At 41.1% G+C, this 27,315-nt stretch overlaps 1 protein-coding gene across 1 annotated transcript in view; it reads right to left on the bottom strand.

Annotated features, from left to right (window-relative positions):
- frem2a (FRAS1 related extracellular matrix 2a) overlaps positions 1-19,066 on the bottom strand; it is a 69,066-nt gene extending 50,000 nt beyond the window's left edge. The window contains exons 1-2 of the mRNA XM_042499407.2: positions 13,906-19,066; positions 11,006-11,095 (exon numbers count right to left, since the gene is read on the bottom strand). Of these exons, the coding sequence (XP_042355341.2) occupies positions 11,006-11,095; positions 13,906-18,907 (5,092 nt within the window). The 5' untranslated portion in view covers positions 18,908-19,066. The remainder of the gene's footprint in view (positions 1-11,005; positions 11,096-13,905) is intronic.
- Between the last annotated feature and the right edge of the window lie 8,249 nt (positions 19,067-27,315).

Here is a 27,315-nt window from a genome sequence, read left to right as displayed (position 1 = left end):
CAGTCTGTAAATGGCCACCACCGGGCATAACAAATGTGGATAGAGCACTTATTCTGCAACGTGACAGCAAATGGGGTTTCAAAATTGCAACATTAAATCTTAAGACTCGATGCTTTTCAAACACGTTTCCAACACAGACGCATGCTTGACCAATAAACGTAACTTCCATTTATGTGCAGCCTTCACACTTAAAGGTGGAAGTATCATTCACAGGTTTTGGGGATGTATGAGGCAAGTATTGTGTGTTTGTGTGTGTGTGTGTGTGTGTGTGTGTGTGTTTAGTAGTGAAGTAGGGAGGGAGGGTACCTATCCTGTATGAGGTCACCTCTCTTTGTGCTGGACCGTAGTGCTTTTGATAAAACAGAGACAGTCAACGCTGTTAAAATGATATTTAAATTTTTTTAAAGCATCTTTTTTTACTGTCTTTATATTTTTGAATCAAAACAACCGTGAGATTAAGCTCTTAGCTCCAGTCTTAAAAAAATCAGAGCTGTCTTGACTTTGAGTTTCAACTGTCTGTGTATGTGTACGTGTCTGAGACTTCACACCCCAAATCAAAGGAAACGTTTCACAGCGAGGCGATGCCGTCTGCTGCTCAGTACATTTATTCTGCTGCTGGCGGTGTGGCCCTTCCCTCACTGTTACGTCTCCATCTGTCTTCTGTACTCCTTTGTATACGAGTCCCCAACTCCCAGTGCAACTGGCAACCAACAAACCCGATGATCTCTCTCTCACCATGGAAAACTTTCGAGAAACATTGGACTGGGAAGCAATCGCCAAATCTGCTATTTATTCAGTTGGCAACAAGTTCCTTTTTACAAAGCATGTGAAGCGCTGTGACACTCTTTCCTGCTAAAATAGACTAGCAGCAGTATTCTTGTAGTAATAGGAGCCCACGCACCATCCATCTGACAGGAGTACCTCTCTACATAAATTGTGATGGGTGAGAAAATACAAATACCTCACTCCCCCTCAGGATGCTTCAATACCTTTTAGTTTATCCTGACAGATGTGTGGCAGTCACTGTATAAACGATGGGAGGCTTGGTGTGTGTGTGCAACTGGTGGCAAAGAGGATCAGAAAAGTTTGTGATGGTTTCTGCACTCAGCTGTGTCTTTCTTCTACAAGGAGAGTGTGTGTGCGTGTGTGGCCATGCATATATCAGACTGAAATAAGGCCATTTTACAGGTCTTTAAGCAGCAATCCAGTGTGTGTGTGTGTGTATGTGTGTGTGTGTGTGTGTGTGTGTGTGTGTATCCCACTACATTTACACTTGGCCCAAGGCAATCAGCGTGATAGTGGAAACCTCCTGAGGTGTGGTGAGATATCAGTAGGCTGACCAGGAATTTGTGGCCCTGGGCAAACAGAAGTATTTAAAATGCTGCTCAACTCTAGGGCAATTTGAAGCCAATGTGTGTGAGCTCTCTTTGTTGTTAATTTACCAGGATCAAGTGCATTTTGACTGTTGGGTTTTTCATGTGTTTAGGTGATTATTTCCACTAGCCACTGCTTTTGATCAGTCGCTTCACAGGCCATCAAACCAAACTGAACAGAAGGACCAATCTGGTGTAGAGCATTTTACAGTGATTGTGTGCCTTTGGGCAACAAAGGAAGTAAAAGGCGCATGTATTGCCCTCTCAACCACCTCAAGAGATAAAAAGTTGCGTGCAACAGAATAATGTTTCCTCCCTAAATTCAATAGCCATGAGGCAAGACTGTGCTGCAGAAACACCTTAAGCGACCTCGCACATGAAACCATGAGAAACTGACATCTGGGGCTGAGAATCCTCCCTCCTTTGAAGTTCGTGTGATACATTTAATAACCGTGAGGTTTTTCACTGATGTCTACAAAGACAGCCGTATACGACTCTGGGCGTAGCTTAAAGGGAGAAGGCTCTGGGACAAAGAAATGGTGGCTTCCTCGAGGCGGGTGTCTGCAGTTGTGCACGCGTGTGCATACACCCGCCCTCGTGCTTGTCGAGTGTCAGATGAATGAGAACACCTAAAAGCACTTGTTCTGCAGGATTTTCTTCTTGTGCTCATCACAGAGACATAACTTCAGCACGCCTATCGCTCTAGCTACAGCATAAGTCTCCCCCTGCCACCAATATAATATTTAACAGAGAGATGAGTTTAATGTATCTCAGAATGGTTTCTGGTACTCCTGAGAGCAAACTGTGTTTAAGCACAGAGTTGATAAACTAGCTACTGAAAGCTCTACTTTCCCTCCTCTGCTCTCATTTCCCTCCATTACACCCTCCGAATCCTTAAAGCAAAACTTTATTTTGCCAGAAAATGTTCCTTTTTACATCTGTGGCTTTCTGAATGTTTACTTTCAGATATATGGTTTTTATTAGAGGTTTCAAAATACAAAAAAAATAACGGAGAGCTCACAACAGCTCCCCAGTGCTGTTTATTTTTATATTGCAATGTGAAAAGGAAAATGCATCTCTTTACTTTGTTATGGTCATGTGATTTAAATATAAATTAAAGATCCATTTAGAGCCATTAAGAGCCATTAAATACAAAAGAAAGACAGCAAGGATGACTTACAAAGGTTGTAAAATGGAATGAGATTTTATGTGAGCTAGAACTTTTCTACAGTTTGTAGAGAAAATCAAGTGCCATATAAGGAGGAGGAAAGACAGGGTAAAAATTTGATTTAAAAAAAATGCTTAAAAAAGAGCAAATTGTGTGAGGAAAAAAGGTGACAGAAAAACTTAAGTACAAAAAAACAACTAACAGATAATTAGGCAAGAAATGTAAATCAGAACCTTTCAGTACCGAAATGAATCAAAAAGATCCAGTTTTTTGTTGATTCTGAAGATTGCAGGGTGTTTGGTCACGCTCGTGTGTTTACATGTCGAGCGCTGGCTGTCAAGCACAGAGGAGACACAGAATCAAACATGATTAACGTGATGAAAAATCTCTTCAACAAGTCTCACACTCTCATCCCGGCACTCTAATGAGATGCGGATCATCGCGAGCGACATTCACAACTGCAGAATGTGCTGTAATCCTACAACAGAGAGATCCATCAGCACCGGCGCTGACAGACAAACACGGCAGGCGGTAGCAGACAGCAGGAAAAGACAGCGAGGGTGTGACAGTAAAAACCGAATCCTGATGCCTGAGACAGAGTCGGCACAATAAACCGCAGCACACTTTGAGATTAAACTCAGCGAGACAGGAGGGCAAAATATTAAGACTGTACCTTGGGAGAAAAAGAGGACATTGATAGGCGGCGAGACAGACAAAAATAACACTAAAGAATGAAATATATAATGAACATGGGTGCTGAGCGGTGTGAAAGAATGGAAAATGAATAAAACACATCCAACATGATCTAAGAGTGACAGTGTGAGAAGGGAGAGATGAAGAGGATAAAGATAGGAGAGTTTGGCCCCTTGGAGAAGTGAGTGACAGTAAATTCCTGAATGCAGACAGATAAAGAGAATCCTCTCCTAAAGCCAGGGGACGTGTGAGCGTGTGTGTGCGTGTGTGTGTGTATCTGTGCTGCATGCTGATGTATTACCTTGTAATTCTGCCCTGATTTGTAAACTTTGCTGGACATGTTGACAACAACAAAAGAAGGTCAAGGGATTAACCTCCATCCGTGGCTGTGGTGACAGTCAGTTTAAGCTTGTAATTGTTTGTTTTTAGGTTCTTCTAAAGCAGGTGATATGTATTAAAGGAGGATTGGAAAAAGTCATAGTACAATGAGTTTGGCAAACGAATTAAAGGCAGCTTTCTCAAGAAATTCCAGGAAATCCAGCAATCTAAAACCGGATTATCCCATCTACATTCACTGGACGACTTCAAACTTCTAAGCCAAGACATAATCAAACTCTGCGAGTCTTTCTGCTGTTGAGTTAAAGAGTTTCAAAGATATTATAGAAGCTGTTTTAAAATTGACTCATTTATTTCTTTTTCAGCGACTGATTCCTTTCATCTGTTAGAAAAGAAAGTCTGCGTGCTCATAAATAATTTGCTGCGCTTATCATTCAACAGAGAAGAGGGCAACACGAGGAGGTCATTTCATCTGAAGTGTTGGCAATGCTTTTATAGAGGGGGGGGAAAAAAGACCTATCTATGCACAGTCACACATCCTGCACAAACAAAACTGACAATAAAGAACTAGTGTCCTTGCAGAGTAGTCTGCGGTGATAATTAGTCTTCTAAAACTAACAAGGGAAGAGTTACACGCAAAATATTTTGTTATACAATCAAGAGATATTTGTGAAGACAAAAAAATGTTATGTGATGTGTATGTGTGTGCAGTGAAACATGGATAAAATGAGGATATTGTAGAAGCTGCGGGGGGTTTTTTAAAGGGGAAATAATGTAACTCTAGATAAAGGAGTGGTATGTCGGGGTTGCTCATGTGCAAGAAGGGGTGAAGATGGGATGAAAGGATTCTATTGTAACAATCAACCTCGTTTGCAGTGGGAGGAGGAACATAGAGAACAAATGGCGGGATGAGCAGAGAGGTTGAGATGAAACCTGCTGGTCTAATTCAGCAAGATCTTTCTGTGTATGAATATATATATATAACATCTCTTGCATTGTAACTGCATTTAAATTATTACAAATTTCTATGATTGTTTTTTTTAAGCGGCAGGGTTAGTGCCAGTGTCTAAAACATGGAAATTCACCCATATTAAAAAACAACATGTTTTTCCCACCTACCCCCAGTGGTATCTAACCATGCAGAGAGCTTTGGTTTAAGACATCTCTGATATCTCACAGCATGGACAAATAAAACTAAAACTATGTGCGCTATTATAGTTCAGTGAGAAAATGTGTGTTTTTTTATTTCAATGAACTGAGCTTTTATAGTGGAAATAGACAAGTTTTGTTCTTTGTACCATTTTGAAGTAAATGTTAACTGCACAATGTAACAGCTATGGAATAATGACACCGTCAGCATTAAGATTGGGTCCCTATAAACCTCACGTTTACCATGCAGCTCTGTCTGCCACTGGGTGTGATCGACAGGACACTTAGATTCTGGCTCCTTGTACTGCTGGCATATCTAATTTTAAATGACTTTAACCTGACTGCTGGTACATCTCAAACTGACCACTATGATGTTATACAAGAAAAATACGTACACAGCACTAAAATATATAGACATTTAGATGGAAAATTATATCCAACAACAAAAAAATACTCAGATGGTGGAGTCCGTACTGTCAATATAGCGATTGGTATCATGTCCAGCTCAAATTTGCTTTCAAGAAAGACTATCAATTTTAATTATACAGATATGAGACCAAATGCACAAATTATGGGAAAATATGAATATTATTCTGTATGCCTTCAAACGTGACAAATAAAGTGATCTCATTTTATCTTTATGAATAGTAAACTAGTTTTCCAAGTTTTAGCCATACAAGTAGCCGCTTCTCTTTTTTATCTAACCAACATAAAGCAGGACTTTTGTTCTGTATCCCTATAAAGTTGCACACATCATGTAATGTATGTCCAAGCAGTCACAGGCTGAGAAACTACAGAGCTTGTCTGAGAGCTTATCCTGCAAAACCACACCCATGCAGGTGATAAACCAGTGTTTTTAGATATCCCAGCTAGTGTTGTAGGAAGCCATCCCCAATAGCGAAGAGTATTCAGTGTAAGTTCTTTGCAGTTACTATCCCACATAGTGTAAATGGATGGTGGAACAACTGAAGTAACTGTGGAAAAGAAAATGTGTTGTGTTGTAGGTAGTTGCTCGGCTCTGACGAAAACGGAAAACGGTGGTCTTTCAACAGCGTTGCCAACAATAAAACCACTGGGAAACTCTTGCCAAGGTTAATAGAATGAAAACAATGAGTCAATCTACTGAAAAAGATTGACAACTATTGTGATAACTGATGGATTAGTAGTTAACATTCTCCAACTTCTGACTGAAGATTTGTTTTTCCTGGTTTTGTTTGTTGATAGGATAGTAAACAGACCATGTGTAAGTTTTTGACAAAATAAGAAAACATTTTTGACAAAATGATTCGTCAATTAATCGAGAAACTAACTGGCAGAGTCATCATAGTTGCAGACCTACTTTGTGTTGTGAGTATTTTGTTTTCATCATCCTTGAATTAGCCTCATCATTATAATTTGTGTTGTTTTTTTTCCCACTGCTCCATTATAACTGCCATATGAACATCCCACGGCCAAAGAGAAGCCTGGGAAACCGTGTTGCAACCCATTACAGTTAACTACAGTGATCCCAGCGGGTCCTAACCTGTGAAAGAAGGTGCTTCCTGCTACTCTTCCCCTGTAGATGAGCCTGTAATAGGGCCACGTAATTACCAGTGGCTGCCTCGGAGCTCTGCCCAGCTCAGACGCCCAGGGCTCTCATTACCCACAATGCTGCCTGGGCTCTTAAATATCAAACACCTCTTTGTGCTGGAGGCCAGACCGCCCCTTAGCCTACAGCTACCCCTCTGCACTATGCTGTGCATGCATGTGTGGGATTAGTTGCGTGAGTGCATAGCTGCTCACATCTGTTTTGAAGACATTTTCATAAAATATATATACTGTACATGCTTGCATTAATGTCATGTTACACATAATGCTGACTTCCTGTAAAACAGAGGCTTGTAGACATGGAGGAGTTGATTTGGGGGATTTTTGGGGAGGAAGCTGATGACAAGGATGTTTTGCACTTTGTTCTACCTGCTGCGATTCACTGTAGACCTCCCTTTTAACAATGTTTTTTTTTTCCTTTGTAAACTCTATATCCGGAACCAGTAACACCAATTCTCCCGAGAGGGAAGTAAGCCCAAGTGGATCCAGTGGATTGATAATATAAACTCATGTACTTCAATTACAGATTTCCTTTTAAAAGCTGTGGGCTTTTTTATTAGAACCAGACTGTTGCCGAGAGCAGAGAGAGAACTTTACATGAGCATGGACAATCAATTAGTCAATGTTTCTCCTTTCATGTGCATAAAAGAGCTGTTATTCTTCCACACATTAGCATTGTCCTCTCAGTGCATAAGCACCACTGTATGAAAATTGAGTCTAGGACTAATTTGCAAAACCATTAGTTCATGTTTTCAGACAAAAAGTGTGCAACATATTTATTCTTGTGCTATGTGGAGAGCAGATTATTTTTTTCTGCTGTTGGTGGTTAAGACATATGGTAGTTTTAAACTTGAAGTGAGAATTATCTTTACCAGAGGACTCTTATACCCCATTAAAATTGAAGAATGCACCCAGCACTGCCAATGTAAGTTATCCATGATCTCAACATTATGTTTTAAATCGACACTTTATGATACAGTCCTGTGATTTACTGAGGCATTGAGAATCTAACTCAGTATCTGATTGTGAATCTGAGAATTTCCCTGCAAAGTCCATTAAATTCAAACACCTCAATGATGGGAGGCTTACATCTCTACATCACTTGTTCTGAGAGTGTTCACTCTTTAACCATCATATTGGATCATACAGGAGAAAAATGAACATGATGAGAGAACTAAGTTGTTCCAAAAGCATTCTGTATCTTAATGCATGAACATTTAACCAAAAAAGTAGGTTGTGTGTGTGTGTAAATTAGATATTTTCACACACAAACAAAAGTATGCACGTATTTGCACACGCACATTAAGGTTTTGGTGGAGTTGAAAAAGTTTAATTAACTATTTATTTGGTTCAAAAATAAGAAAGTAAAAGAGAGCAGAGGTCAGTAAGAACTGAACCCACAACTCCCCATTATCTGACTGCTTTATAACGTGTGTTCTGGGAGTTGTGGCTCTGTGGTCATGATATTTAAACTTAAACCACAATGTGAAGGTCCTATTAAAGCATTCATTGTGTGTACCTTATTTTTTTAATATGAAATCTATACATTAAGTGTATTAGTTTTCATGTGATTCCACGTGGTTGTTTATTTAAAACTGCATTGCTTTTCAAACATTTCGATAAATATATATGATCATTATTGGTTATGGTGGCCCAAAAGGACAAAACACATAGAAAAAACAAAAAGGAAACGTGCTTCTAACATGACTAAGACAACCAGCCTTTTGTGTATGTTTGGTTATTTGCTCCATGTCAATTTTGTTTGTGCTTCAATTCTTATGTTTTTAGCCTGATTAATTTGGAGTGCATTTTCCTTAATGTTTATGCTTTTCCTCTTGTATATGTTTTGTTGGTAGGGGCCCACTGATATACCAGATCTCAGAGAAATGCAGCCACCAAGCTCCTTCATTGACAGAATTGTCCTACATGAGATTGCCAATCACTGATTGCTTCATTAACTGCTGCCTCAGTAAATGGACTCTAATTTCATGCGCATTGCAAGCCAACATATAGAGCGAAATGTACGTAACTTTAAGTGGCCATTTCATGTGCATAAATCAGGAAGTAAATGGCAGTCATAATGCATCTAAAATCAGTCATAATGCGGTGGATTTTACACATTAAATGAAAGCGTGTTGGTAATTTCTTCAAACGGAAAGTGGTCTTTGCTCTGTGCGAGGGTTGTCCTAACCCTCTGAAGGCAAATAATGAAACTGCACACCATATGCTCATTGCCGGGTTCATACTTTTTATTTTTTCAGTTTCTACTAGAACATGTTTACTTGCTTTAATGGTCAAAAAGCACTTTATATTTCTCATAATGTCTATGCTGAAAGACCCTTATTGACCCTCTGTCTGAAAAGGCTCTGTTTTAGCTCCTGTCTAGTTTAGCCCTCTTTCCAAAAAACCCCCTCTGAATCTTGCCGTTTCTGTGTGTCTGTGTGTGTCGTCCTACCCTACTGTGTTGCAGTTGACTAGTACTGCATGCAGTTATTGGCTAGTACTCGTCACATTAATGTGTTACAAGCCAATCACAGCACAGTAGGGGTTTGGTGAAAAACGCTTAAGATGAAAATAATAATGCCAGCATTTATACCCTGTCATTGCAGCCAGGGAACGATTGTAACAGAGTATAGCAGCACTAATAAAATATTCTAAACCAAAGTCTTCAAAACCAGACATGATACTAGAGGAATTTGATCAAATATCAGGGAGACATTAACAACATCAGCAACCAAGACTGTATGTTTCCCTAACTTTAGCCTTAAGCTACATGTGGCAGTGTAGTTGCATCTGGGTAATGACTGTGTACAGCTGCACTTTCTGCTGTAAAAATAACCAACAAAAGCTGCATCATACATGTTCTGGCAGAAACACAACAGCATAATTCTTCTTTCCCTATTGCTCCCTGGACCAACTGAGAAATAAAGTTAATATATTGGGTTGCTTGTTGCACTGTTTTTCTCTTTTTGGATGGTGGTACTATGGTCAGTTAGCTAACCGGTCACTTTCATTGCATTACCCTGCTGCACTAATTTACACCTGCAATCACTGATTCTGGCAGTGAAAGTAAAAACAAAAACACTGTCGACACAGGTGTACTTACTACCTGTATAAACGTAGTTAAATGTGGAGTAGGTCATTCTGCCAAGTGCAAATATCTATCAGAATTGACTACTATTCGTAAAATTGTAGTTAAGTGTGGAGTAGGTCATTCTGTCAGATACAAATATCTATCAGAACGGACTACAACCTGCACAAATGCAGAGTAGGTTATTTGTCACATCTAACATCATCAAACATCTATCAAAATGGACTACTACCTATGTTAACGTTATTTTAATTGACTATTCACCCCATACACTCAGACATGCATATACGGCCTATACCACAATCTAACGTGTGTGTATATATATGTGTATATATATATACACATGTGTACTTGCATCTGGGAAACATCTGACTGTCTATAGCAAGTCCTTCTACCTGCTATAGACAGCGTGAGCATGTAGCCACACGTAGCAGTGTAGGCTCTGTGATGTTAACACTTACAGCACCGTGCCTGGAGCACATGATCATATAAAAAATCCATCAGGAGTTGACACCAGTCGGTATCATAAAAAAAAGAAAACTGGAAACCAATTATTCAGATCGGTCTGAAGCCTGAGGTTTTTGCTCACGGGGATTACTTTTACATATGGTTACCTCATTATGAAAATTTAGCCATGTTTAATATGAGCATCCGACAGTGTAACATTTTATATACATATGACCAAAAAAAAGAAAAGCATAATAGGTCCCTAATACTGACATAAACACAGTTTAGACTGAACAACTCAGCCCTTCTCCATTGTGATCTATATTATTTATTGTATTGCTTGTATTTTCAGTAAATGTTGTTTGAGATTTTCGCTCTGCTGACAAAACAAGCCCTGAGAAATCAGCCTTGGCTCAAGATAGAATATAAAATAATTCTACTTGACATTTTCTGCAGTCATATTCACAAATTACACAGGCAGTCGCACTAAATCATGAAACTGTGAAAGTGAAGTGCGTTAATCTTGGCACCTCAAAAATTACTTTCCTATCTTTGATGAACCTGTGAGCCTCATCAGTTCCCCAGTCAGTTAATACGACGTAACATCGTGTGCAGTGTACAGTTACAGACAAAGAGCCTCTGTCGACCTACACAGATTTGTCAGAGATTGATATTCTGACCCACAGCTGCACTGCTGCTCTGAATGGCAGATTACTTTATAGGCAAATCCTGAATCGAATGAAGTCAGTGCAAATATCAGTTGCCTCATGAATCTGAGGCTGATAGAGAAAAGACTTCCGTTGAGCTTATTGATTAGGAATGAAAACAGCAGAAAGATAAAAAATGTTCTTTACTGATGTGTCTGTAAAAGACTGCCAAGAACAATTTACACAATTAAACTAACTATTCTCCACACCCTGACAACTACAGTAGAAACTCAGAGAGAAAAAAGTTACAGATTCACTGCAAAAAAGTCTAAAGGTTAGAGAGATCATAGCATATCCAAAAAGTGACAGGTTTGATCTTCATCTAAGCCAATTTGTATCTATCCACAAATGTCATTTGGCAACGCATTCAGGACCTTTCTGCTCATACGGTGTTGTTAAGTCTCTGTGGCTAAAATGAAAATGCAATTGGAAAAGAAAAAATTTGAAATCTTACCGTTATCTTCAACAGAGAAATGAAAGACATCCAATGTAGCATTTTCTTCTTTCCGCAGCACATAGCAGATGTTCAGGTCATTGATGTCAGCTGTAACAGGAAATTAACTTTTTAAGTGTCAGGTAGTAACACAGGTGTAAAAATCTGGGCTACAAGAAGCACAAAAAACCCTTAAATAAATTAAATAAACATAGTCAACCTCAAAACCAACAAAGGGGAAAAAATGAAATTACAAGCAAACACTGACAAATGTTTTGATGTAATTAATGACATGCAAATGAAGGCAAGTGTACTCTGCATTTCAAACTATCCTGTCAATGTGAGATAATATGTGATGAAAAGTTTAACCTTGCACCAACTTAGAGCAAGGTGATGGCTAAATTATAAACTGTATATCGAAGAGATTTGCCCTTGTCGAGATTAAAAATATATATTTATGAAACAATTTGCATTTTAAGATTAAAAACAAAAAACCCTCCGTGTGAAGTTTCACGCTGGCTGCGCAGAAATAGCCTCAAACACACTTTGAAGTTGTATTATGGCTTTATGGCTCGTTCAAACACTCTCTCTGTCGAATAATTGTTCAAAGATGGAAGCTGTCCTGCTTCGGCACCATATCAGCTACAATAACAGCAGGTCTCTAGTATCACACTGATTCTGCTCCTTATCAGCAGCACTCAGCGTGAACAATTTTCTACCAGAGAAAGCATTCTGAAAGTCATGCATCCGTAATCCTGGACGATAAGGCCACAACCTCAAATCCAAGACGGCTCGAGCTAAACCAACAGCAAGCATTTAAATCCTGAACCTGCCAGCTCTCTGAGTCAACAGCCCGAGAAAAAACAGGTGACAGTGGATCTTTTAATGACAGACGAGGGTAAGAATGTTAAAAGCAGGATTGCAACGGGCACCTACACTTCCACAGCTGTTTTCCTAGCTTCTGTGAATTACAGGGTTTCTGCCTGCCTCTTTTTTTCACACCATCATTCTCCAGAAACGTCTATTACAGTGCAGGAAAAATCATCAAGACTGTGAAAGGGCTTGGCCTCTCCGAACCACCTCCTTCAATAATAGATTTCAGAGGAGGGAGGTTCATAAAAGTATAAACCCCTGACTCCTGGCTGGGACGCATCTTAAACCTCTTCGGTGGCTTCCTGTCATTCCTGCCTCTCCTTATTTCCTTCAAACATGACACAGACAAAAAAAATCTATTTCACATTTATACATTAAATAGTGATTTTTTTTCAAGTGTACTGTCTCAGATTAGGAATCATCTTTTCACATTAGCAAGTATCGATGTGATCATAGAGGGAAGGCAGCAAGAAAAAGCTAATCTCCGGAGTGTTGTGACACAGCCTTGAACCCCAGGACCTTGCAGATGTAAAGTCAACACTGTGAACCAGGGGCACATTGTTCATCAAATATTTAAAGAGAAAGTCTCATGGGATGTGCCCTGGAAATGGGAAGAGTAAATAAAGAGCGAGGGATTGTCTCTTTCACCTGACTGATTCCTCTGACGAGCCTGTTTGCTCTCTCTCACTCACTCTCTCACGCCCCTTGCCTCATTCTTTATTTCTCTCATGCCACCTACACCTCCCCCTCTTCCCCCTGCCTCCTTTGCACTCTCTTCCACTTTACTTGCTCTCTCTGCCCCCTCTTCTGCCCCTCTGCCTCTCTTTTTCAACACACTCTTGTCTCATCTGTGTCCTTTTTTTTTTCAAAGACTGCAGCCGCGCTGTGGCTGTCAGAAGTGTCCGTCTCCTGCACACCGAAGAGCTCTTTTTCTTCACTCTGTGTTCCCAGCCCCTTTCTGTGCTTATGCCAAGCTGTGGCACAAGCAGGTGAATTTTCTTACTTGTTTGTGTGATTGCCTCAGCGTGACATGAAATACTGCATTGATTGCAGTATAAACCTCAATCAGCGGGGTCTTGACTGTCTGCATTATCAATAAAGACATGCACACACACAGGAATGTTTACATATTCACTGCTCAAGTGGCGTGTCTTGCTCTTTCTGCAGGTGCCGTATAGAAATTGATTTTTCCTGACAAGCTTCAGGTTTCCATATGAATTTTTTAACATGCACAAATTGCAACAAATTGCCTAAAATTTGACCGGACCTGCAAACCACGAGGATGTTCCACAACTCAAATGCCATCCTGTCACTAAAAGATCTGCTCTGACCTTTTCTCATGATCCTTCTCCTTCTGTCCTGCTTCATTTAACAAACCACTGTAGAGAACATCAGATGTGAACATTTCCCCGGAGATGCAGGAATAATAAATTATTCATCCCTAACCGTCTACAAGACATTTGTGCGAAACATCAGCCTCTAACTTTGGTCTGCTAATTATGATTTGATGAGGAAGGCACATCTAAATCAGGCCCACAAATTAACTATTGAAATTCCCAAGCCTGCACTTGTCACACATACGAATAATTATTACTCCATAAATTAAAATCTTTGGTAGGCAGCGTGAGACATTAATCAAGACTTACAGATATGCAGGGATTTTTAACACTTCCTCTCTTAAGTTTAGTACCACATGGGCATCAAATCACAAGTTAGAGGATTCTAATTATTTGACTAAAAATGACTGATTAAAATCACTTTGATTTGCCAAATAAGCACAGTAATAACACTGTTTAAATATAAACAATTTTGAAACAATTTTTGGGAAAGGCATTTTAATTTCATTTTGCCTGCAAATAATTATTTGTAATAATTTAATGTTACATTGAGAGAGGGGATTTTGTGTACCAGAACTGACAATTACATATTGAAATCCATTTTTTTTTGTCTTAAGTCCACCATCAATTAACCACTGAAAAGCACTCATTTGATTATGCCATCCACATGCAAAGGTCATACATTATAATACCAGTGGGTGTTTGTTTTACCTTGACTAAATGTGTTGATGGAGTTGTTTCCTTGTCCCAGGTTGACGATGTAACCATGTCTGGGCTGCGTGGTGACATGGAACACGAGGGACGCTGGGCTGCTGTCTCTGTCCTCTGCCCGCAGAACTTTGGAGCTGATGGGGAACCCCAGGTGGCCTGTGGGTAAGTTCTTCAAAGCGGGAGCACCTTTGTTCACCACAATCTGCGGGACGCCATTGTCAATCGCCAAGATGGTGATCTTCATGGTTTGAGGGCGGCGAGTCTCGAACACAGTGTCGGGGAAAACGTAGAAATCAGTGTGAGTGCCATCCGTGACTGTAAAGGAGAAGGAGTCCTCTGATGATTCAGTTCCGTCGTGTTTGTAGCTGATGAGGTTTTCGTTAAGGTCTTGCTTGGTGAAGATGGTGGCCGGCATCGACTGGTTGTAAAGGAGTTTACCATGAACGGGCAACTGGGTGACAGTGAATTTCAGTAGCTTCTCAGCCGTGTCCTGGTCCTCAGCTGTGAGCTCAAATGGTGTGATTAACTTAATCTGCCCTTCTGTGACCACTAAATTATTTACAGTGACAACCGGTTTCTTATTATCAACATCCACAATAGAGACTCTGAATGTTCTGAAAATAGGATTGTAGCCGTCGGTGACTTCAAACTCAAAACTGTCCATTTTCACCTCATCATCTGACGTGTGGATGTAGTAAATCTTACTGCCAGCCAGCTGGAGCTGCGTAAAAGACACAATGGGCATCCCAGGAGTATCTGTACACTCAAGGTGGCCTCTGACAGGGGCCCTTGTGACAGTGAAGACTAAGTTCTCATCAGGGCTGTTGAGATCAGTTGTGCTGAGAAGATCTGTGGTCAAAGTCACTCTGCCACCTTCCTTCAGAGACACACCTTTACTGATGACATCAGGGAACACCATGTCCATACTGCCCACAGTGATGTAGAAGTAGCGATCTATCAGTGGGTTCATTCCATCTGTCACATCAAATTTAACCAGGTCTCGGATGCCCTCCTGACCGTTATGTGTGTAAACTATAAGTCCTGCGTCGATTTCAGCTTGTGTGAAATTCATACCTAGCGTGATGTTCTCCAGAGACCCAGATTGGATTTTCCTCTGCAGAAGACCCTGACCAGGCCCGAACCGGATAATATATGTGAGCGAACTGTCATCTGAGTCTAAATCTGTTGCTTTGAGCACTTTGTTGTTGATCTCTTTGGTCTCCCCAATTTCCACCTCCAGGCCGTCGTTAATAAGCATTCTCGGGGTCTCGTCATCAACCGCGATGATCATAACCACGGCTGTTTTCTGCACGGAGTACTTTCCATCAGTCAGAGTGACATCAAAGCTGTCCTCTGTTGTCTCTGAGTCATCATGCTCATAAATAATGCTCGATGCCTCCCTAATCTGCTCCAAAGTAAAATTAGTCACTAAAACTGAGCCTGTGGACAGCTGGTTTAAAATGGCACCATGTTTGGGAGGTTTGGAAATGATGAACATCAGCTCCTCAGGTGGGATATCGGCGTCAGCCCCGTTCAGAATCGGAGTGTCAATGATGATGTTCATCCCCTCCATCACCACTATCTCCCTCAGATAAATCTCCGGCTTTTCGTCATTTGCTGGGATGATGACGATCGGGAAGAAATGGTTCTCTGAGAAATTGATGCCATCAGAGCACCTGAATGTAAACCTGTCCTCCACTGGCTCTACGCCTTTGTGAATGCTCTGCACATAGTAGATATTCCCCTCTCTGATGTCTCTCATGGTGAAAGCACTGATAGGTGTTCCTGATCTGGACTTTTCTGAGCCTGGGGCGGGTGAAATATTTTCCACATAGCCGGCAGTGGGCTGGACAATGATGGTGCAAAGGATATCATCTGTTGGTGTGTCATTATCATCAGCGTTCAAGTGCTGAGGGCCGATGGCATATTTCTCCCCTTCAATGACACTGAATTGAATCCCGACTCCGACTTCGGGGGCCTGGCTGTCCACAGGAAGAATAGTGACTCGAACGTGGACTCCGTTGACCTTATTACCACCTACAGTCCAATCATCTGACATGTCTGTGAGAGTCAAATTGAAGCCGTCCTGCTGAGAGGAGAGACCTATCTCTCCACCGGTGTGCGCATACACAACCACACCATTAATAATATCAGCCTGCGTAAACTGAGTGGCAGGCACTCCTTTTACCAATATCTCACCCATAACTGGAGGATCTTCCACAATAAAGGTCAGCTGGAGGTCATCTGTGTCATCATCATGGCCTTGAATAACATTAGTTGTGATTTCCGTGGCTCCGTTTTCCAGCACGTCCATGTGAGAGCCGATTGTTCCCGGGGGCAGGCTGACAGTTGGCGTTTCATCATCAACAGGCTTTACATTAACTTTGACCGTCACGGTTACAACATGAATCCCATCACTGACATCCAGCTGAAATTCATCGCTCATCGTCTCCTCCCCGCCATGAATGTAGGATATCTTTCCCTCTGGGATATCCTCAAGTCTGAAGAAGCCTTTTTGCTCTAGATCAGTGAATGCAACCTGGACCTGGCCATGTTTAGGGGGCTGGCTCAGAGTAAAAGTAATCTGTTTGCTCTCTGTGTCGAGGTCTGTGGCATCCAGCTCGGCAATACTGATGATGTGCATGCCACGTTCAAACACAGTGAAGCCTGTGTTTGTAATCTGAGGGGGTTTGTTGTTGACGGGCTGGAGGTAGATGGTGAAAGCTCCTTCTACACTGTTCCCAGCTGTATCTTCAACAGTGTAACGGAACTGCACGACGTGGGCTGTTATTCCGAGCTCAACATCCGGAGGGCCGTACGAGATCTTGTGATGGTTAATTTGCGCTTGTGTGAACTCAGTGACTTCAGTGTCAGGGTTGTCTGTCAGAACCAAAGAACCAAATGCAATTGGGTTATTTTCATCTGTATCTACCGGGGGCTGGATAACTGTATATTTGAGGTCTCTGTCCTCTGAGTCCAAATCAGTGTAGCGCAGAACCTCTTTGCTAAAGTGGGTGAGCTTATACTCCTGAACTGTCATCTGCAGGGTGGTGCCGGGGAATAGCTCAGGGGGCACGTCATCTATGGGTAACACTCGGATTATAAACGCACTCTCTCCTGACTCATTCGGGGGATCATTGTCATCTTGAACTTTGAACACAAACTGATCCATGATGGTGTCTGTGTTGTGAGGGCCTGTGTGCTTGTAAAACAGCTTCCCGTCAGTGATGTCTTTCTGAAGCCACTCTGTCACCTCCTTCTCATACACTTCATCCTCAGCATTGAACTTCCAAGAAGAGGGGTCCTCGGGGGCATCCGACTGCCTTAAGAGCACTGTGCCAATAGTAGAAAAGGGAGGGACGATGGTGAATTTAATAGTTGAGTCCTCAGAGTCAATATCAGCAGCGCTGAGCATGAGGGGAGATATAGGCATCATCTGGTTTTTGAACAGCACCAGGCCAGTGTTCGCATTTATAATCGGCGGCTCGTCATCAGTGGGGACAATTGTAATTGGGAAAAGGAATTCGACTTCGTTTTTCCCGTCCGACATCTTGAAGACAATGTTGTCGCTGTATGTGTCGCTCCCATCGTGTTGGTACACAACAACCCCTGTCATAAGGTCAGCAGGTGTGAAGAGCTTCCTGTGAGAGCCCAGCACCATGAGGTCCCCGTGCCGCAGCCCATCCACCACTGTGATGGTCACAGCATCCAGGTCGTCTTCATCACTTATCTCCAAGTTGTGGGCGCTGAAGAGAGGCCGGGACTGCCCCTCATACAGCAGCTGGCCAGTGTTACGCGTCACAACGGGGGCTAAAGAGTTCATCGGCTTCACAACTATCATAAAAGCGAAAGGGTCTGAGACAGCTCCGTCTGTGTCTACCACCTCAAACTCAAGCTGGAAAATCCTCTCAGTGTCTGAGTCCAGGGAGGGGGGCTTGTAGGCTATTTTCAATTCGCGCAGGTCTCTCTGGTAGAAAGACGTAATGGGGAGATTTCTGTCATCAGTGCTGACTATGTAGCCCTCTTCGTATGATAAGGGAGAGGTGATGTTGAAAATAAGCTCATCTGGGTCTGACTCTGCATCCTCAGCAGCCAGCATATCAGGAGTCAGGGCAGTCATGACAAACTGGCTGATCTCCATCATCATCATGGACACAAAGCTGGGTTTGGGGGGAGTGTTTTCTTCTCCCTCTTTGATGCGAATCATAAGATGGAAATACTCCTGTTTCACCAGGTTGCCCTCCTTATCATGCAGCTCCACAACCATGGGAACATAGTCCCTGTTGGGAGACTTGCGGTCAAACGTGTGCTCATAGCGGATGTCAGCTTGTGTGAATTCATCACAGTCCATCATTTTGGAAAGTTTCCCCCCATCTATGAGTCTTCCATATCTTGGCAGTGAGCTGCCGCTGGACAGGGATGTCACCTCACATTTGTGAGAGTCTCTGTCATAAGTGAACTCTAAAATCTTCTTATCAATAGGATTGCTGGTCGCTTTGAGATTATCAACAGTGAGAGGCATGTTTTTGGTGAGTAACTCTAGCTGCGTAAAAACTACTTCAACCTCCATCATAAACGGGATAATAACGGTTTCGGTTTGCGCATCATACCTGAGCTGCAGCCTCACTCTGTCTTTGGCAGGACTTCTCGAGCCGTAGTGAGAGTATGTCACATCATTAGGACCGAAATCACACGGAAACTTTTTGGGAGAGAGGTGCCCCGGTCTCTGTGAGAGTGGATCATTATCCAGCACGGTGATGCTGCACCGGTCTCCCGGCTGCGTCTGAATCACCAAATCATTGATGGGGTCGATGAAGACAGATCTTCCGAAAGGCACGCGTATTCCGTTGTTGGCCACCAAGATTGCATCTTCTGACAGTTCAGATCTGAGCGCGTAAAATAATCCAGAGCTGTCGGGCTGTGCGAAGACAAAACCTGTTACTGAAAAACACAGGAGAAGTCTGTGGAACAACATCGTGGAGAGGGAGGTGATCCAAACCATCCGGGGAAAAAAGTCGCTCTGCCGAGGTGATGTTGAAAAACGCTACTTTTTACTCGAAAAGGTAAAAATCCCTTAAATGTTGGGAGTCCGCTGGATGCCTACACGGTGACTCCCGTGCATCAATCCGTCCGGACCCTCGACATACTGAGCGACAATAGCGCGCAGGAGTTTTAACTTCAGACACTTGAGAGGCTGCGTAAAAGTGCTGCCGCCCATCTCTGCGCATATTGGAGCATTTTTGAGGGCTTGTTAGCTCAGCTTTGTCGCCAGTGGACAGCACGGCTGACATTCACAGGAGGGGGGCGGGGACTAGAAGATGAGCTGAATTACACAGATTCATTACATCCAGTGCAATTACTGAGTTTCTTCTGTCTGGATCTTTGTGAGATATACCAGTGGTGTTAAAAGATAATATTGCCCTGGAGAAAAATAGTCTGTTTAAGTATTGCTCATGAGTAGCAGATCATATTATCATGTCATCTGTGGGCATTCAGACAAACTGATGAAATTGGAAGAAATGTCAGAATTGTAACCCAGAGGGCTGCAGATATTGTTAATGTTTTCCACGGTATGTCAGAGAAAGTTCACGTACTGCTCTGACATCTTTATGTTACTGCTTTGATACTAAAGGCAGATTTAACCAGTACAGGGTTGAACAAAGAAGGCATCATTTTTGGAAAATGCAAATATAGCACTTAACAAAGATTATGCAAATAACAACAGGCTAATTATTAAATTTTACATCTTAACACAATAAAGCTCATCCAGACACCAAGTGCTTATCCACAAAATCCTGGATTATTGTTGCATTTCATCTCTCCATCTATTTATTGTCTGTCAAACTGCCCAGTAAACCCCAAAATGCTTATTTACACAAATTCAGTAACTGATGAAAACTGTGAAATTTGGTATTACTGGGCAATATTGTTAATTATTTGATCTGATTTCATTTGATTTCACTTTATTCTAAAATAAAAGAAAATCTGAAATTTTCCTTGAGGTCAACTGCTTCATATGAGTACAAAAAGAAAAAGAAAAACATAAATAGAAACACAGAAATCAACATTTAACTGAAGAACTAAACAACACAACAGTTGCTACAAAATTACATCAGACATTACAGAACGTGGATGCAGAGCAAAAAATGATAATTAAAAGCACATTCTTAGCTTTGACAAGATCGGGAGAACAACACAAAAAAAGTAATATGGGGATCCATTATATTTAATGTATGGCTAAAACATAGATAAAACTGATACTTTGGGCTTTATTCCCTAAATTAAAGGGATGCTGTCATTATTCTGCTTGTTGTAGGCTTATTAGTCCTCTCCAACGTTCCTCCTCATTTACTCTAACCACACACTTCCTGCGGAAAGCTTACGGGTAAATAAGCTGATAGAAGTAAAAGACTAGCTTGTTTGGTTCTTAATCATGCATGAATTCATCTTTTTATTTATTTTGTGTTTAATTTGTGGTGAATAAGCAGTTGAATGTGGGCCCTCTGAAACATGCTGACCTTCCCTCAAGCAAGAAAAAAGACACACCTCAAAGTGCAGCAGGCTGGAGAAACAATGACCCTGTCTTTGTCAGTGTAGATCAGTAAACTATGATGCAAAAAAACAACAACAACAACAAAATACTGCCATAAGCACCTGCAGTGTTGGGGTGTGAAAAATAGATTTGGCTGACAGGGACCAAAAAATGCTGCAAACTGTTTCTTGCGACTGCAAAAAAAAATCTATCCTGCAACACCTTGGTGGTCCTAGAGGGAAATCTGTACGGCAAGTTGGAACACATGTCAAGGTGAAGTCATGACAAAATAAACCCACTTCCCTCCACCTGCTCTGTAGACAGGAATTTTTTAAGTAATTCAATGCCAATTCAAATTGTCGGCTAATTTTTATATGTGATAGCATTTATGTAGAGATTTATGGCTGCCATAAGTCAAATATGAGTTAGTGTTGTACTTAAAAAAAATAAATAAGTAAAAATAAAAAAAAAGGGGGGGGGGGGGATCAGCACTGTGAATATGAAACAATAACAACAATAAGTGCTGAACAACAATATGTATGATGCAAATTCATGCACTTGCTTAAATCCCACTGGATGCCCTTTCTGAGTTGAAGTTTCAAATGTGAATATTTGTAATGTTCCACGCTGCTCTCACAAACCTGACAGCTTTGAGTCTCTAAAATCCCCATCCATGAGCCTGAACCTTAGAAGCTCTTATTGTGACTGCATTTTGTTCTTGACTCACCACCACCCACGTTTAAAATGCCAGGTGATTAGAGGGTTTCTAGTGCCTTGTTATTTCAAAGTACGTGGCACCCCCAGCTTTTCCAGCTGTCGTGCTTTTTATATGTGGGAGAACATTCTTTTTGTGATTTTTACACAAGGCAAAACATTCAGATACATGCATGTTAGATCTGTGCTGTGAGACAGGAGTACATTTAATCCGATTATACTGGATACTGAAGTCTGATGAGAGACAGGTGGAGTGATGAGGAACAAAGGAGGGACGTAAAGATCGTTATTAAGTCAACGAAATTAGAGACTTGTAAGCATTTTCACCTGGAGCTTTTGAAGCTGAAATATTTGTTTCCCACAGAATTATTTTCCATAGGAGGGGAGTCCATATGATAGCTGATGAGCAGTATTTACTCCATATTTTGGACTCCCTAATTGTCTATTTCTGTTCCCACACGACTAATTAGCGCTCAAACTCTGGCTTACCCCTGCAGCCCATTTCTCTCACCCACCGAGCACATTGAAACTTTTGGAAAGTCCAGCCTCAGATTTATGTCATATTCATACACTACTGAATGTGGGGTTCCTTCTGCTCAGCAGCTGCTCTGCTGTGATAAGGCCACACATGGAGATTCTGGGGTTTGAGCCTACATGGGGATGAGAAAGATTCAAAACTGTCTGGTAATGAGGCAGTATGAGGGTTAGGCACCCATCAGATTGTTGCATTTGCATAACATCTTGGCGTGCATGCCTCAAATGACAAAAGCATTCCCTTCTTATCATGAAAGCTAATTTATGTGAATAGACATTTTGTGATGAGCTGGACCACATTCATCATTAAACGCCAAATGAATATTCACCACTGCAGCACACATTGTTTTCGCAGCAGGAGCACAACAGAGCGCATTTATCTAAATCGATTTTACAATAAGATGATTGTTGTTTGGTCTGTGAATGCATGAGGCAGGTTTTGTTGGTCAGATGGATTTGTCTAGTCCCAAAATAACTGCTAACAAAACAATGCAGATTCTTACAGCGAAGATGAGCCCACTTAAACGTGGTTGTACTCCACTGAGAAAATTTGGTTTGTTTGTAGACACACACCACCCACACACCTCTGTCCCAACAGAATCAAGAAGTAGGAGCTTTAATCTGTGATGCAGTGTCAAAGCTGAGTGTGACGGTGGAAATATACGCTTATTCTTTTTTCCTGCGGACATTATCCGCTTCTGACGTGTCTATTAGTTCACAATATCTATTTCTGCAGATGTCCAACATGCAATATCCAAGAAGAAGCTCCATGTTTTGCATCATTATTACAAAGGACTGGTTTTATTGCTTCTGGTCACGCTTTCTTAATGAAAGACCCATAACTCCAATGAATAATGTACATTATGTGAATGTATTCGTATGGCACAGAGAAGAATTTCCCGTGCATACACTCAGTGGTGGAAGTACATTTTTAGACTACTTGTACTTGTGCATTGTCATTTTATGCTACTCTATGATTTGACTTTACTAACTTTCAGATGGAAATGAGACATTTTACACACTTTATTCACCATATGTTAACAGATATGGTTATTTCACACATTGATATTTTGCAAACAAAACATTTGATCAGTCTTAAATATGATTCATTAATAGTTTATACCACTCACCAGTATGAAGTACTTCTAATAAGCCACTTGACCAGCTACATCATTAAAATGCAGCTTACATATTAATGCATCATGAATAATAATCCAGTAAAGTATTATGACTCTGGAATTGGCCATTTTGCATAATGAGAACAGTTTTACTTTTGATAATAAAGTTTATTTAACTAAAAATCTGAACTTACACCTAAGTTAAACTTTTCTCTTATTTGTAATTTAAAGGATATTTTAAAATGACATTTGTAGATCAATTAGTCATGCTGTGTTACCCTGAATTCCTGAAAAAAAATTACCTCAGTAATTCTTGCATGCAGGGGTGTAGCACCAAATTCTGGGCCCTATGCATAAGCAGTCACTTAGGGCCCCCTGTCTTCCTTCTCTTGATCCATGTCTCTACTGTTTGAGTGTCAGTTTGCTTTCTTTCCCTTTACTTACTTTCTTTCCTTCTCCCTTTTTCTTGCTTTCTTTTTTTTCATTTTTGGAACCCTAATTGCCCTGTCTTGGAGAAGGACAGGACAGCGTATGTTAGTGCTCCAGCAGCACAAAGTCTCGCTCATGTGCTTAAGCTGTTCAGGGACAAATTATAGTCCAGGGGCAGACTAAACCATTTGGGGCCTTTAAAGGGTGAAAGCCTCACAGCTTACAGTTTGTTTGTTTTTTGTTTTGTTTTTTTTTAATCTTTTCACTTGATGATTTTGCCAATTTTAATTTATTTGTGGCACTTTTTTTTAAAGTGCAAACAAAACGATATTTTTAATTCCAGCCCCCTGCGCCCCAGCTTTTGCAGTATAATCCAAGTCATTTATTCAGTCAAATGCTCAGTACTTCCCAAACACATGCATTTTCGCTAAAACCTGAACTGAACTGTAAGTGAAGCTTATTTTTACTCTCTCTAAAGCCAGACACCTTCTTTTTAGCAAAAATGCATGTGTTTGGGAAGTACTGATCATACGACTGGATAAAAGAGACTTGGATTATACTGCACAAGGTGTGTGAGTTTGTAAACAAGTGTTTTGAGATAGTTTTGCTGCTGTTAAACACGGCCCGCAAACAATCAATAAATGTTCGCTGTTTTATGTGCAGGCATGCAAGAAAAATATCTTGTTCTTCACAAATTCAAGGTAACACAACATGACTAACTAATATACCAATGGTCATTTTGTTGGTGTTCCTTTAAGTAAAGAATCTGAATGGCTTCTCCATCGCTTCCTACATCACACAGCTGTTATTCTTATGCTTTCAACACTCAGCATCGATGAAAGGAGCCGACCTCCTGTCACTCTTCGCTCTGTCCTCACTATCTCCATAACAGAAAACAACCTGTTGTTTCATGAAGAAGCCCACGCATAAAAGCAATGGCCAGACATGCAAAACCACTGATTTTAGCTCTCTGCAGAACCAGCCTGCAATTACTTTTTGTGTGGGTCAGCTGAAAGTGTAATGGGAAACCCCCATCACCCCCACTACCCTTCACAACTGCACACACACATTCACAAGAGGACTTACAAACCGTACGCAGATTCACATCTGGTCTGCCTTTGTTCCCATATTATAGTCGTGAAGAAGTAGGCATTCAGAGGACACACCAGGAACTCGTTTCTCCAAACAGGCATCTGAGCGCCGCCGCTGCTCTGTAATCATCAACACAATGACCGTGTGAGTTTACACACAGTGCCATTCTGGTAAATGTTTACTGTCTGGTGAAACTGTCAGTTTGTTCCTGCGTCTCACACACTCATTTACATTACAGATGACAATGCCGCTGCCTTTCAGTTCGGGGAACGAGGTTATTATTATGACCTAGAGGGGAATTGGGTAAATATCTGTTGTATCTGTGATTAATTGCCCCGAAAACTGTGAGAAAAGACAGACTTTCAATGAGCCACCTTCTGGCTTTTGAAAAATACTCTTTCCATCTATTTCTTTCAGGACTACCAGCTCCTGAACTTTTCCGAAACCCTGTGCCACCAAGGTTGAGATTCAGCGGTGGGATTTTTACCTTAAATGCAGAGGAGCCTCCATGTCGAACAGTTGGCATTAATGACTTGTTTACAGCTCGAGTATGAAGCTTTTTCCAGCTGGTTGGCTTTGTGACATGCCCCTCGCCGAGCGTATTCTCTCTATTTCATGTGATTTCACAGAGGTGATGAGTCTAATAAGGAACAAGCCTGCCACACTCTATCACACATCAGACAAAGCACTCAGCCCTCAGCCCTGCAGGCAGTGTCAATTTGCAGCGCTTGTTGTCAGCTCTAGTGGCTTGCTAGAAGTGAACATTTGTTACAGTACTTTTACAGCCTTCTCTTGTTACTGTGAACTATATTACCGACCAACCATGATGAGGAGAAGACTTTTACACCAATAAAACACTTAGCATATTTTCAAGGCCTCTACTTTAATTGTTTTTCTATTTTTAAACAAACCTTTTGGAGCGTAAGTACAGATAAGAATAGAAGGCCCCCAGAGGAGAACAAATTAAGCTGTTCATATTCCTGAGACCAAAAATTCCTGAGGAGAAAAAGAAAAAACTCACTCACTACAAAGTTAATTACACTGTAGATGCAACTAAAGCTGCATAATCAGAGTATCTTGCAGATTATTTGCCGTTGCACTAAAAAGATTTCAGTGGTGTGAGAAGAAGAAAAGAAACACCTCAATCTCTCTGAATTTGAATAAGGAGGATCAATCATTTAGTCATGATTTCCATCTAAATGACCAGAGAGAGACATGGTGTTATTATTTTTTAATAGACTACTGCTCTCTGGTGGTGAAGAGCGGCAGCAGCATTCCAGGAATCAGCTCATGGTTCAAGTGCTAAAGGTTATCAGGTGTTGACTTATATGAAGTCAAGAACCAGTTCAGCATCAGAGCTGAAACTATTCTTTCCTTATGCTAGAGCTGTGTTACAGTATTTTATTTCCACTGGTCACGACACAGCTTTTAAAGTTTTTGCTTGCTCAAGGCTGAGCGTGCTAAACAGAATCACATCACATTTTCTGCATGTTGGGTATTAAGAAATATTTACTGTAGAAGGACATCAGAGAGTTGAGACACAAAAAAAAAGAAAATCCACATTCAACCTGCAAGCTAACCTCAGTGAGGATTTTCACCCTGACATTTCACATTGCAGGCATCTATCTGCTCTGTGTTTTGTCAACCTTGCGCAGAAAAATCCCATGCAGACACTGTGGGAAAGCTGCACCGTTAAAGGCACCGTTAAAGAAGAGAGAGAGCGAGAGAGTCTCAATGCCTAATAAAGTTTCAGCCTTCACAGAGTGAGAACAGAGAGTGCGGCGGCTTTGAAGGTTAACCGCCTTCTGTATGACACCCTTTCCCTTTACTCCAACTCTGTTCTTTGGTCTGTCCCAATAAGCTGTTTTTTGTCCACTAACACCTGCTGTGTACGTACACACACACACACACACACACACACACACACACACACACACACTCAGCATAGGTGCATCTGCTACTGAGGGAAGACTGCTCATGGAAGTAACAATAATGCTTTTTATCATTTCAGCAGTTACATCAGAGTTTGCTGTAACAGACTCACTTTTGTGGAAGTTGTGAAGTTGCACCAGACATGTACTGGGAGGAATTGGCACTGCAGCGTGAGAAGAAGTGAAAGACGAGGAAGGGCTTCTAAATAAACAGAATGCTAGAATTAATACAAGATGTGTACATTACAGAGTACTGTTTAAAATGTGCTCTGAAAATACATTTTAAAATGCTTTTGACAACTCTGTGTATATTTCACTCGTCTGCACATACACAGCCCTGCCTAACCTACAGGAAAAAAGCTATTCAACCACTAGCATCTTGGTGGACTGATTCTTTTCAGAAACCATTCCTCTGTGCTGAACCTTTCAAACATTTAAAGCTTTGATACTTTTTGCGAAATATCGTGTCACTTTTTTTTCCACAACCTTTCATTACAGTAAGCAAGCAAGCAAAGTTTATTTATGTGGAACCTTTCACAGACACCATTCACAAAGTGCTTCACAAACAAAATAGAATACAATAAAAACAATTAACTCAAAATAAAACCTAGAAACAATGTTCAGTGAGAGCAGATAAAAACAAAGGATTAAAACATGAAACACAATATGCCACCAAAATTCCTGTCTGAATAGGAAGGTTTTTAACTGCTTTTTAAAAAACTCCACAGAGTCCAGTCATCTCAAGCTAGCTGGGAGACGATTTTTGAGAGTTTTGAAATGCATCTGAGGAACGCTGAGTACATACACGTTTGATGACTAGTCCTGCCTGTCCCACAAAACTTCTCTTTAATGCACTACCAGTCATCTTCTAACGTGTTCCACTTAATAACTTAATAACTTAAAGCTCATAATAATATCTAGTGGACCAGAGGGAAAAGTCATTCGACACGCTGACACTGTACATACTGTACACTAAAAAGAGTTGTTCAAAAAGATTTACTCGTTACTTTCACCCATTACTACTAACCTCAGACTGTCACTGACAGAAAGGTAAGCTTCC

The sequence above is a fragment of the Plectropomus leopardus genome, chromosome 15 (genome assembly GCF_026936395.1).
Source record: "Plectropomus leopardus strain MGB_pleo_1.0 chromosome 15, ASM2693639v1, whole genome shotgun sequence".
NCBI classification, from domain to species: Eukaryota; Metazoa; Chordata; class Actinopteri; order Perciformes; family Serranidae; genus Plectropomus; species Plectropomus leopardus.
The sequence above is the reverse complement of the archived record's forward strand: the minus strand, read 5'-3'. Positions and strand labels throughout refer to the sequence as shown.